Here is a 12,555-nt window from a genome sequence, read left to right on the forward strand (position 1 = left end):
AGAACACTTTCATAAACCAATTAACGTGTCTTTAAATTTTAGCTGATGTGGGCGGGTTTATTGGGGACCCAGAACCAGAGCTACTTGTTCGCTGGTATCAGGCTGGTGCGTACCAACCATTCTTCAGAGGCCATGCCAATATCGAAAGCAAACGGTGTGAACCATGGCTATTTGGGGATGATAACACACGGATCATCAGGGAAGCCATTAGAGAGCGCTACACCCTTCTGCCCTACTTGTATTCACTTTTCTACCGGGCACACACCACTGCTGAACCAGTCATGAGGTAAGATCACAAGGGGCTACATTAAAACTACTTGTATTGCTCTTTATATAAAGGCCCTTCTTATGAGCCAGGAAATTTTATAATTGTGTCAAGATGGGTGTTTAAGAGGGGGAAATTAAATTACTCTCCTTTACTTTTGTGACTTTCAATTTGAATTTTTAAAAGCAAATAATATATACATTAATTTTCTAAAAGAGAGCAATTGAGCACATCAGTTAAATAAACCATTACCACATACAGTCTTAGATAAATTTCTAAAATACAGTAGACCCCAAGAAGAATGTTATCACAATTCTTATCCATATCTAAATACTGCCAGTGGATCCCTACACTGACCTGAAAGTTTTAAAGTCTGCCTTTTCTCTCTCTCCGGTAAATGCTTTTTGTTCATTTGAAGAAACTGGGCCAACTGGCTTACCTTTCCCAGAGTTCATTTCATATAGATAATTCAAGTATGAAGTATATGCCATGCCACATTTCCTATAATCATTTTTCCTTTAGTAATGTAATATAGACATTAAATTAGTAAACTAGTTTCCATTGTGCTCCTTTCCAATCTATAATGAGAGCTCTCAGTGGAGCTGCGTGCAACAGTCCCATCAGTAGAAGATAAATATTACTAATCTCTCTTGTATTTTTGTCTCTTACAAATGGCACTAGACTTGCTGTCCTTTTTTCAAATTTCTCTTCACTAGTTGTAATGCAAAAGCATTTAAAGATCAGGACTAACTTTTAACAGGGCAGAAGCTCTGGGCTGCACTCAGTTGTGAACCTGATTTGTGCAGGCAGGCACTACAAGAGCCAGTGAGGGCATCTGTCTGGCCCTTTGCATATACAAATGTCCCATTTGTATATACTGTCCAGCATCTAACCAGGCCCTAGGCTTCTACCTTTCTAAAAATCAGGCCCATGTTGACTATATACAATAATAAATACTGCCATGGTTAGCATTGTTAGCATAGCTAGCATTGTGGCAAATTCAGAAACTAAAAAGGAAGTGTGGTATTTTCGTCACTGGTTTATGAAGGCAAGCAGAATGTAAAATCTGCAAGTAAGCCTGTTCTTTTTGCCAATAAACAGTGCTGTTGCAGCATTCAACAGTATGCCTATTAGTAAGCAGGTCAGGCAGGCATTGTTTGTGAGGGAATCCACAGAATTGTTCCAGTTCTTGTCTCTAACTAGAAAGAGCTATTGTTATCGTAACATTTGGAATTATAAATAAGCAAAAGAAGGCCTGTGCGATGACCACGTGATTAGCATACCACATTACTATGCAATTCATCTTCTGAGTCAGGTTTCTCAGTCCCTGACCAACAGGACCCAGGATTGCTGTAAAACCAGCACAGTCAGCTGCTGAGAAGAAAAGAGACTGTCCCCCAGAAACAAGCCAGTGTAGGAGCAATGCTGATGGTCTCTGAAGGAAAGTCCTGTCCAGACAGTCCATCTCCCCTCTGCTAGAAGAAAGGTTGATGCTATATGGGTTCATAAGGAAATGGGGGGGGGGGATTCCCAGGGTTGCCAAGGGCAAAACAGACATACATGCCAAAACCAGAGCAAAAAGAAAAACAAACAGTAGTTTGACTGAGCACACACATTGAGTAGCCCAAATACTGTGATCCGGCCTGCAAGAGCCTGCGGACGAGGCTGGGTTAGACCAGCTTTTTGCTTGCAGTAGATACACTGGGAAGTGCCTTAACTCTCGTTCAGCTAGGAAACATAATGATTGTAGAAGAAGTGGCATTTAAAGGGACAGATGAGAAATGTGTCCAGTCTTCCTTGGTTGGATGGCGGTAGTCACGAAATGGGCCTTGTAGGAGAGCAGGAACGTAGAAAATGGTGGGGAGCCTGTGGACTCCAGCTGAGTCAAAGAGGTGTCCAATGGAAAAGAAGAAACTGACAAGACTCCACCTTGCTTTCTACAGGCCTCTCTGGGTAGAGTTCCCCAAGGAACAAGAAACTTTTGGTGTGGAAGATGAATACATGCTGGGTAAGTAAACCATTTCCTAAACACCAGCTGGTGTCTGGATTTAAGTTTCAAAGTTAAGCACTTCTGCATATTATAGTAGCAAAAAGTATGAAAACCCTGGCCAAGATTTTTAAAAGTGAGAGATATTTTAAAGAGGCCTGATTTTCAGAGGGTGAATGCTCAACACTTCTGAAAATCAGACTCCTTTAAAGATGTCTCACGTTGAGGTGAAAAAATTGAGGCACTCATCATTAGTCGCTTTTGAAAATCTTGGCTCTCATTTCTATATGGCAGAGATGGAACTTGGTTCCAGCATCTAAAACCACAACCTGCATCAGGTGTGGCAACATCTAATAACTAATTATCCAGAGCTGATGGAGAGATTAGAGTGATTTCAGTGCCTCTGATGAAATTCACCTTCTCTGTGGATTCTAATAAACCATCCCTGCCAGGGTTGAGTTACCTCTAGAGCTAGAAAAATACATCTTTAAGAGCAAATGTTTAGCCTTTTTGAATGTTTCAAGTATTAGAACTTCAGAAACTTTTCCCACACACCCTTGTCAGTTACACATCTTTGAACACTGTACTATGCAATCAACCTACTCAATATATTTTTCAGAAAAAAAAGTGTAAACATTTCCAATGAAGTGCATTGAAAAGGAGTTTGTTTGCCAAGTGGGGTTGCCTTCTTCCTTGCTTCTGGTTGTAAGAAAGTGTTGTTTTTTTTAAATATGAAAATATATTAATAGATTTCCCCAGTCCCTCACCAGTCCTGTGTGCAAGCACATTAACCCATAGGACCCTGGATTTTATCACCTGTGAAGAGGGAACATTTTTGTGTGAGTTCATTGTTAACATATTGGTAACATACCATAGTTTTGGATTCTATGCTGGTGTTTAACATTGCATGGTCATAACTCTTACAGACACTGAGTACTACTTTCAAAAGCACCTAAATGAATTAGGCACCAGCCTAACTCACATTGCGTTTCAAAGAGATTTGAACATCTGATTCCCTTAGGTGCTTTTGAAAATCTTATCCAATAAGTCTGTAGTCTTCAACCTTAAATATTAGCCCCACAATGGAATCTTTAGGTAAAGGCAAAACAATTATACAAGAGTTAGATATTATTATTAATTTATACAGCACTTTTCATTAGTAGATCGCACAGTGCTGTCTTTACAAAGGAGGTCAGTATCATCCCCTTTTTACAGATGGGGTAACTGAGGCACAGAGAGGTGAAGTGACTTGCCAGAGGTCACCCAGCAGGCCAGTAGCCGAGCCACGAATAGAGCCCAGGTTTCCTTGATTCTCAGTCCAATGCCCTATTCACAGGCTATGCTGTATCTTCTCATTTCCTTTTGTATCTCTTATTCCAGGAAACGCTTTACTGGTGCATCCAGTCATTGAACAAGAGGCCACTACAGTGAACGTTTTACTGCCTGGATCAGATGAGGTAAGGGTAACTAAGAACCCACTCTGATTCTTTTTTGAATCAAAGAAAGTGCATTAACTCCATTCTCATGAGTCCTCTTCTATCCCAGCATAACCAATAAGTGATATTGCTACTAGCGGCAACCCAAGTCTCCTTCTCAAGGCCACTCTTCCCCATTTGTATGTCTCTTGCACAGCAATCTCTGTACTTTCTACACATACACTACCCTCCCCGGGCCAGCACCCCGAGCTATTACTCTCTTCTAATTTAAATCCCTCCTCAAGCCCCACTCCTTCCATGACACCTTGTTGGAATTATTAATATGGGAAACCACCAAACACAAATTTAATCATAAATTCCTTTATTAAATCCAAAGGCCAAATGATACTTATACAATTGCTCTAAACATGCCTACAAACCCTAACTAATAAGCAATTTACTATATCCAAACAGCAACAAAAAATGGATAAGTATTTGATCAAGATACTCACAAATGGGCTACACCCAGGGGTATTTAGATCCGTGTTGGCTGGCTCCAACATGGTCAGGCAGGTATTAGCAATGAATCCTTTAAGAGTTTACTTTTTATGCCCTTTTACAAACAAGTGATGTCATTGCCAATTGCTGACTTCAGCTAAACACCAATTTGAGACAGTTCACCCTTATTTCCAGTCTTAATCCAGATAAGATTTAGCACCTCCTTTCTTCCCAAGGCTTTTCCTCCCTTCCCTCTAGCTGTCCAACAGTTTCCCCATTGCACCTAGGTTTACACAGGCTTTAACACTGGTGTGTGAGTTGGGGAAGGGCCATGTTGGCTCATTTTAAGACAGATTCTCTTTATTTTATTTAAAACCATCTGCAGTCATCCCTTTCAGTCAGAGGCCTTCTTTTTAGAAACTTCCCCTTATCTCATTAGTTATTCTTTGAACCAGACATCCTCCCTACTTCATTCCTTCTGGTCTTATTACTTATTATTTTCAAGGCCTTCATTCTACTTGCTAGTCTGGGCCTTTCTTTACAACAAATATATATTTTCTTAACCAAACTTAAGCTAAATTTAGTTCTTTAATTTTATACTTATCCTACACCTCTGCAACACTCTAGCTGACTTAAGTTGTCTGCTTATTTATTTAATTTCCTTTTCCTAGGGTTAGTTTCTCATTTATGTTGCAGGAAGGGGTCAAATGTTGGGACGGAGGATAGGAAGGACATTTGAGTTGAACCTGGGGGAAAAGACATGGGGGATGGATGGTAGAGGAAATATGAAAGGAGAGGAACTTCAACAATTTTTTCTTGTAATCTTGCTGTGTGCCTGTCACCATGATCACTTTGCTTCTATGTTATATTCTTTTTACCCAAGACTGCATGCTCTTCAGAGCAGGTATTGTCATTTCAGCAACTAACACATTTTGGCCACTGCCTCAGTCTGAGTAATAATAATGCAAGTGCTGCAGTGCAGATTGTTGTTCTGTGATTAGGTGCCCCAGTTAAGCACAGCAAACACTCTCAAGCTAGGTCTATACTACCCGCCTGAATCGGCGGGTAGAAAATCGACCTCTCGGGGATCGATTTATCGTGTCCCGTTGGGACGCGACAATCGATCCCCGAATCGGCGCTCTTACTCCACCAGCGGAGGTGGTAGTAAGCGCCACCGACAGAAAGCCGCGGAAGTCGATTTTGCCGCCGTCCTCACAACGGGGTAAGTCGGCTGCGATACGTTGAATTCAGCTACGCTATTCACGTAGCTGAATTTGCGTATCTTAAATCGACCCCCCCGTAGTGTAGATGTACCCTCATACACTTATAAAAAGTCTGCCTCTCTGAAGAGAAAGTTGTTCATCCACATGATGGCAGTGCAATGTGCTTCTACATAGAAGACTTGGTTTCAGAATCAGAGGTTGTGGAGATGGTACTTTGGGAAGAGAGATTTCTTCAGCTTCCATGGCTAAGTGTTGACTAAAATTTTCTCAGCATCTCAAGTAACTAGATTTCCCACATGTCATGGGAATCAGCTCTGATTGCACTGAGTAGGAGCTTGAGATCTAATTTTGGAGGCAGGTGAACGGGATGACAGGTAGAAAAGGAGAGGACGGAATAGCCTGGAGTATGAAAGGTCAAGTAAAAGCCTGTGGCTCCCCCCAGTGTGTCTCAGGAACTAGGAGTTCTTTGATCATTGTGCTTGAGATAAGGCAGAGTATAGAAATATGGGAAAGATTGCTTAGGGTCTCTCTCAGGAATCTCTGACAAACACTTTTTTTTTAGTGAAGATTTGTATAGGAATTCACTGCCTGCCATGGCAGTAACAGCTAATCCTGTCAGGGACTATGGTGCAGAGGCACAGGGTGCTTTGTATGCTCATTTTCAATGACCTGCTCTTGCAGCATGCTTTGGAATATCCCAATAAGTTCAGTCAAGTCTGACTTCTAGGTTGTAGTTATTTTGTTTGCCTTATTTTAGTTCCCAGGTAATAGAGAAAAGTCCACATTGACCTGCTTTATACAGTTTACAGCATTTACTCAGACAATATCAAAAACTGAATAACCTTACACTGGGGGAATGATCTCTCAAGGACAATGTGAAAATCACATGCTGTTGTGGGTGCCTAGAAATGCATTTGGCTTTTGGTGCACGAGAAGGTTTCAGTTGTCAGACCAGCCTAAATTTAACCCTTCACATGTACTAAGCACTGAACTGAAAAGCCCTTTTACTTAACATAAAAAGACTGAAAATTCATGAGAAATAGACAATGTGTTCCTGTTGTCTCTTATACTCATTCTAAAGGCCCTAGAGCCAAAGCAGTGTGTACTAAAGAGGTTTGGTCCAAAGCACATATCTCAGAACACAAGTTGGAGGCCTGTGAAATACTTAGATTATTTTAAGGTACAAATGTGCTTACACTGGATTTGTTTCTTGAAGTATTTTTTAAAAGTTTCATCATTTTGTGAATGACACTGTTGCTTAGCACCTGCAGCAGCTCTGAAACCTATTAGAGCAAATGCAACTTATAGAAAAGGTCATTCTCTATTTTGTGTTCTGTGTAATGCACATTTACTAAGTCTCTCAGAAAGGTCTTTGGACTCAGCACACTAAATGCTATTCCTTGCATCACAAGAATACAGTAAAAGACAGTGACAGCCAGAGATGAATTCACAAAGCAAATGTCCCTGCAGAGGTATCCGATCTTTTCATAATATATATCTTATGTTTGTTTCTTCTGCCTTTTTCCCTGATGTAGGTTTGGTATGACTTCAGAAGATTTAGACGACTGGACTATCCAGGAACTCTGAAGATCCCAGTAACACTGGAGAGTGTATGTTTTTGTTTTGTAACATTGCTTTTATTGGGTTGACAGATTAAAATAGATTTTCTCTCAAACACTCATAAATCCGAATAGTGACATTAGGCTGCAGTCCTGCAAGGAGAATTAAAATAGCTTCTGTGGAGAAAAAAAAAAGATGCTGTCTTAACTCTAGGCAACATGGTTCAAACTAAGAAACAGCAAAGTGATAATATGAGCACAGCAGTCTCAGATAGACAAAGAAGGGGCTAATTATGGCAGAAGAGAACTCCACAGTGAACCCCCTTCCACCTCCAAATCACCTCCCACTTAGAGGGAGTATTTAGTAGAAATGCTGAAAGTGCAGAAAGTATTTTAACAGTATTTATAGCGAAGGAGGGGTTCACTTGGACATCCTCACATTTCTAGGTGGGACTTAGTACTGTTCAAGCACTACATGAACGTCAGCACTGGACTCTCAGTGCCCATTGTCCATGTAAGTTATAGCAACTGTTGTACCAGAGGAGGGCAATGGACCGTCTTTGTCAGTATCCCATGTCCTTCATTCAGATGGACCCAGTTACACCATGGCCCCCAATATATGCTGTTGTTTGAGAAGACAGACACCATACAGGGTGGGCACTCTGAGCAAATGTTGTTGGGATGATTTTGAGACAGGAAAAGCATATGGGAAGATGACTTGTAAGCAGAATAGAGTTTATTCATCAACGTGCTGTCTGCTGAAGTTTCCTATGGGTGATAAGAAACAGCTGCAATTTTTTCCCCAATAAGCTAAAATTAAATGATCAGATAATAGCACTAAGATTTCCACACTTGAATTCTTCTACCCTGGCTTTGTTATTGGCAGATTCCAGTGTTCCAGCGAGGGGGGTGTGTGGTGCCCCTTAAGACCACCGTAGGAAGATCCACTGAATGGATGACAGATATTTCTTACGAACTCCGTGTTGCTCTGGACTCCAAGGTACTCTGGGATTACATTTAGTTTATACACCTGTCTTTTTATCCCTTCTTCCTGTCTCTTTTGATCTCATCATGTCCCTGCTCCTCTTTGCCCTCTAGCAATAGGACCTGCTTTATAGGGAACAGGAGGTCTCCTTCTGCCTGTTCAACCAGCACAGTACAGTCCTTGCCTACACACCAGCTAGAAGAAGAGCCAGTCTCCTCCAGATTGCTGTGGAGAAACTTGGCCCTCTTCTCACTTGCCTGGGCTCCACTCTTTGTGCTGGGGTTCATGCCAGAGCACACAAACTGTTCGTTTAACATGAGACTAGGATTTCTACACAAGTAGAGCATTTCCTGACCTTCCCCTTGCCCTTCCTCTCCTTGTCAGCCACCCTCCAGCAGCTTGGAGGAAGGAGAGGATTGCTTCAGGCCACAAACTTCCTCTTCAGACCCAGAGAGAATGAATTCAGCAACTGTCTTTTTAAATACAAGCCAATAGCGGAAAGTACTGCACAGACACCACAATGAATTTACAAAACCATAACATCCAGAATGTTCTTTTAGTAATGCTGGATTGTTCTTCAAGGGAGTGTTTTAACCTACCAGAGATCATAACGGTTCTAGTGGCTTCTAACTGTTAACTTCAGCATATAGTGATGCTTATTTTCAGTTTCATTGTCCAACACTCAGGCTTCTGTTAACTTTGTTCTACATCTGATGTGTCCCATAGGACTTTGCAGTAGGTGAGCTCTATCTAGATGATGGGCATTCATTTCAGTACCTCCATAAGAAGCAATTCCTGCACAGGAAATTCACTTTCCACAAGAATGTTTTCTCTTCCAGGTAATGGCAGCTGTTGCAGGTAAAATCCCCATAAAAGGAAATCCCTTTTATAATTCATTTTACTTAGCAACAAATGTGTAAGTGTTATTCTTGTTCATTGCTCAAGAACCCCCAGGGATAGAGAGTTTCACATGCAAAATTGGAGAGGTAAGTGTTGCTCTACACAGTCAGACCTGGACTGTGTAGAGCATCTGGAATACTGAGTGCAACTCTGGTTCACACTGTTTCAGAAGGATACAGATTTACTAAATTAAATATAACAAAGGGCAGCAACAGGGATCCAAGGATTAGATAATAAGGTATATGGGAAAGACTGAGGAAGCTAAATTTAGAGTTTTGCAAAGGGAAGATACGTAGGGGATACAATCATTTTATGGATAGCTTCAGGGTAATCATATCAATAAAGACTATGTTCTAAGATTACAAATAATGGGGGGACAAATACTTATTAGCAATGAAGCCAAGGAAGGAAATGTTGAAACATAATCAGAAAATGTATGTCAAGAGAATAGTAGCATAGAAAAACAAAGAGGGTGGTCAGGCATGCTAAATACCAAAAATATCCACAGCTGTTTGTAAGTAGGCAGATGTCTCAAATATGTTACTCCCAGACTTCCACCCACTACTGTAACAAAATTTTGTTCTCCAAATGGATATGTAGCACCATCATTAACCTACAGGTTTTTTTCTTGCTCCTTCAGCTCTTAAGTGTGAGTTAGAGATCATCTGTACTACGAAACTTACCTTAAAGCAGGATCATAGAATGGCTTGGGTAACATGACTAAAACACAGATTAGTCGCCTCAGTGGAGGCACGACTGAATCACATAGACAGGCCCTTCACCGTTTGTATCTATTTAAATCATTTTCAGACGCCATCTAGGTAACCAGGAGCTTGTGAAACCCACTTATGCACCCATTAGGCAGTTGGTGATGGAGGGGAAAAAATATCGCCTCTGCATCAAGAAAAAGTATGTTAGGGAAAATAAACTGTGTTTTGGATCCTGAAGTAAGAAACTGTAGTAGTGGTTTGTCCCTCCAAGTTTTATGCCTGGGTTGGCTCTCCAACCACAGGTAGAAACTACTGTGTCTGAGACTGTTTGTTTTCTTTTTCAGCTGTGCTGATGAAATTGGGCAGTACCACACAAAATGTGTAGTTGAACGGGTACTAATTCTGGGAGTTCAAAAGCAACCCACATCTGTGACAGTCAGTCTCCATGGTAAGAGAGGCAAGTATTTTATACTTCACTTCAATTTTTTAAAATTTTACTGCAATGGTAGCACTAATTAAAGGTGGCAGATGACAACACTGAAAAGAAAACTATAAGCATGGGGAGCAACAGTACAAGCTTCCCAGTGCTGTCCCTCCAGTATATCCCACCCTGTTCTTGAGGGATCGTCACTGTGGATAAGAGGGTAGTTCAGTTTGCAAGCCTAGTTAATCCTTGGCCCCTCTACTGAAGGTGTCGACTAAAGCACCAGTTGTTGCAACTAGTGTGTAAACTGGTGGCTTAATTGGGCAGAAACCACAGCAAACGGCTGTAAGGTTCATTCATTAGGAGAAAGTCTCGATAAACACAAAGCAAAACAAGGTAACAAAGTTGCCTCAGCCTGGGGATCAACCTAGCTCTCCGAGCCCAGGGAGGAGCCCAGGATTAACAAATTTAGATAACCTTGTTTTACAGAGCATGCAGCTGGAGGTACATCTTAATAATAACACTCTTAGACCCTCAAATAGGGTGGGTCAGACTGGTCCAAGAAAGGAGATTTGCAGGCAAGAACAAAAGTTTCTATTCTCGCTCACACAAGAGGGTTCACAGATTCTGACAGTGTGGAACCCACTGAACTATATAAGGACCTGCCTAGGGAAAGCTAGTGAAATTTGCACAGAGGACCTGTCCCTCCAGGCCTCCCTTTCCCCTTTGGGAATCATAATATCATTGTTCCTGCCTTCACCTGTCTCGACTCCTGCTAAGGCACAAAAAGTGACAATTAATGCAGAAACAAGCATTCAATTCTGCTGTAATTTCTGCAGGAAAATCCTTGGATATAAGAGAAGATAAGGGTTCAGAATGGTAGCTTCCCCCAAAAAACCATGGAGCCCCAAGCACATGTTTGCAGAGTTGGAGTAAAAGAAGAAGTGATACTGTAGACTCTGATGCACCCTTATGAGCATACTGGAGATTTGGCCAGTAATTGCTCTCCTTTTATCACCTCCATGCCTAACAGAGGAGATAATCTGACCCAATAAGAGTGAGAGAAATAAGGCAGTCATGTATAACTTTGTTCAGAAGAGGTTTTCTTAGAGTGCATCATAAACTCTCTCTTGTCCTATTGCAATTCAGATGGGAAAGACAAAGAAGTGGTTTTCACATATGATGCCAAGTCCTCCATGTTGACCCTGGAAAAACTATTATTAAATGTTGGTGCTGACTGGGAAATTCACATCAAGTGAGAGGAGAAACTGCATCTTCAGAGAACTGGATGGAAAGTTGAAAGGAAATGGTTTTGAAGGACTTAAATTTCTCTCTTGAATCTGACTAGTTTGAAATAATGTAGGCAGAACTATAGCAGCCCCAGGCTAATCTTTCTTAACATTTTCTTTTAAAAGATTAATTTAACTTAGATTTGACAAGCTCTTTCCTGGTCAGTAGCTGGCAAAAGTAATAGTAATGCGATCATATCACTGGAAAAGGCTCATCGCTGTCCTGCCAAGGCTGGTTTCATTTTGGCAAACAGGATTCTGCAGGCAGTGGGCTAAATTCTGCCCTCCCTTGCACCCATGGCCAGCTCCAGGCACCAGCATTCCAAGCAGGTGCTTGGGGCGGCAATCTGCAAGAGGCGGCAGTCCGTGTGTTTTTGCCGCCCTAAACAATTGCCGCTGCGGACGGGGAGGCAGTCCGTGTGCCGTTAGGGCAGCACGCGCGTTTCCGTGGCGGTGGCAATTCGGCGCGCTGCTTGGGGCAGCAAAAACAGTAGAGCCGGCCCTGCTTGCACCCATGCAATAAAGTCCTCCATTAGGCTGTGGAAGAGAGTGGGCCTGGTGTTCAAGATCTTTAACCCAAGAATTTCTAGTCTATAAATTGCAGACACTTTTCTGAGGCTACATCTTCACTACGGGAGGGGTCGATTTAAGATACGCAAATTCAGCTACACGAATAGCATAGCTGAATTCGACGTATCGCAGCCGACTTACCCCGCTGTAGGGACGGCGGCAAAATCGACCTCTGCGGCTTCCCGTCGACAGCGCTTACTCCTACCTCCGCTGGTGGAGTAAGAGCGTCGATTCGGGGATCGATTGTCGCATCCCGATGGGACACGATAAATCAATCCTCGAGAGGTCGATTTCTACCCGCCGATTCAGGCGGGTAGTGTAGACCCAGTCAGTGTCTGCAAATCTTGACTGTTCAGCGAATAGGGCATTTCAGAGAGGGAGGAGGGGAGGAGCCCTGAATCAGCTTGATCAAACAGCATTGATGAATCTATGCAAAATGAAAAGGACTAAAATGTATGTCTAGGACACTGTGTGCAAGTTGGGCAGAACCAACTTGAATGAGTGTGATTACTTCTGTTACAAGCATTCTCTTTCTGTCCCCACAGCCCTAGCCTACAAGACAAGGAACAACCCTACAGTCTGTTTACAGGAAAGTAAATAACAGAGCTGGGTGAACAGTTCAGCAGTTGTATCTGAACTCAGCCCAAAGTTAAGGTTTGGGAGGGTAGTATGTACCAGGTGATGTGAGTGAATAAAGGATAATATGGGAATGGGGAAATCACATTGAATA

At 42.0% G+C, this 12,555-nt stretch overlaps 1 protein-coding gene across 3 annotated transcripts in view; it reads left to right on the forward strand.

Moving 5' to 3' along the window:
• The window catches only part of GANC (glucosidase alpha, neutral C), a 44,925-nt gene extending 32,982 nt beyond the window's left edge, over positions 1 to 11,943 (forward strand). For 2 of the 3 annotated variants that reach the window (XM_034769198.1, XM_034769200.1), the window contains 8 exons: positions 43 to 286; positions 2,209 to 2,273; positions 3,633 to 3,709; positions 6,924 to 6,998; positions 7,834 to 7,947; positions 8,659 to 8,771; positions 9,887 to 9,999; positions 11,116 to 11,943. In XM_034769198.1, the coding sequence (XP_034625089.1) occupies positions 43 to 286; positions 2,209 to 2,273; positions 3,633 to 3,709; positions 6,924 to 6,998; positions 7,834 to 7,947; positions 8,659 to 8,771; positions 9,887 to 9,999; positions 11,116 to 11,225 (911 nt within the window). In that variant the 3' untranslated portion in view covers positions 11,226 to 11,943. The remainder of the gene's footprint in view (positions 1 to 42; positions 287 to 2,208; positions 2,274 to 3,632; positions 3,710 to 6,923; positions 6,999 to 7,833; positions 7,948 to 8,658; positions 8,772 to 9,886; positions 10,000 to 11,115) is intronic. The other variant, XM_034769199.1, reaches the window with a different exon arrangement.
• Positions 11,944 to 12,555: the final 612 nt, after the last annotated feature.

Source organism: Trachemys scripta, chromosome 4 (assembly GCF_013100865.1).
Source record: "Trachemys scripta elegans isolate TJP31775 chromosome 4, CAS_Tse_1.0, whole genome shotgun sequence".
NCBI classification, from domain to species: Eukaryota; Metazoa; Chordata; order Testudines; family Emydidae; genus Trachemys; species Trachemys scripta.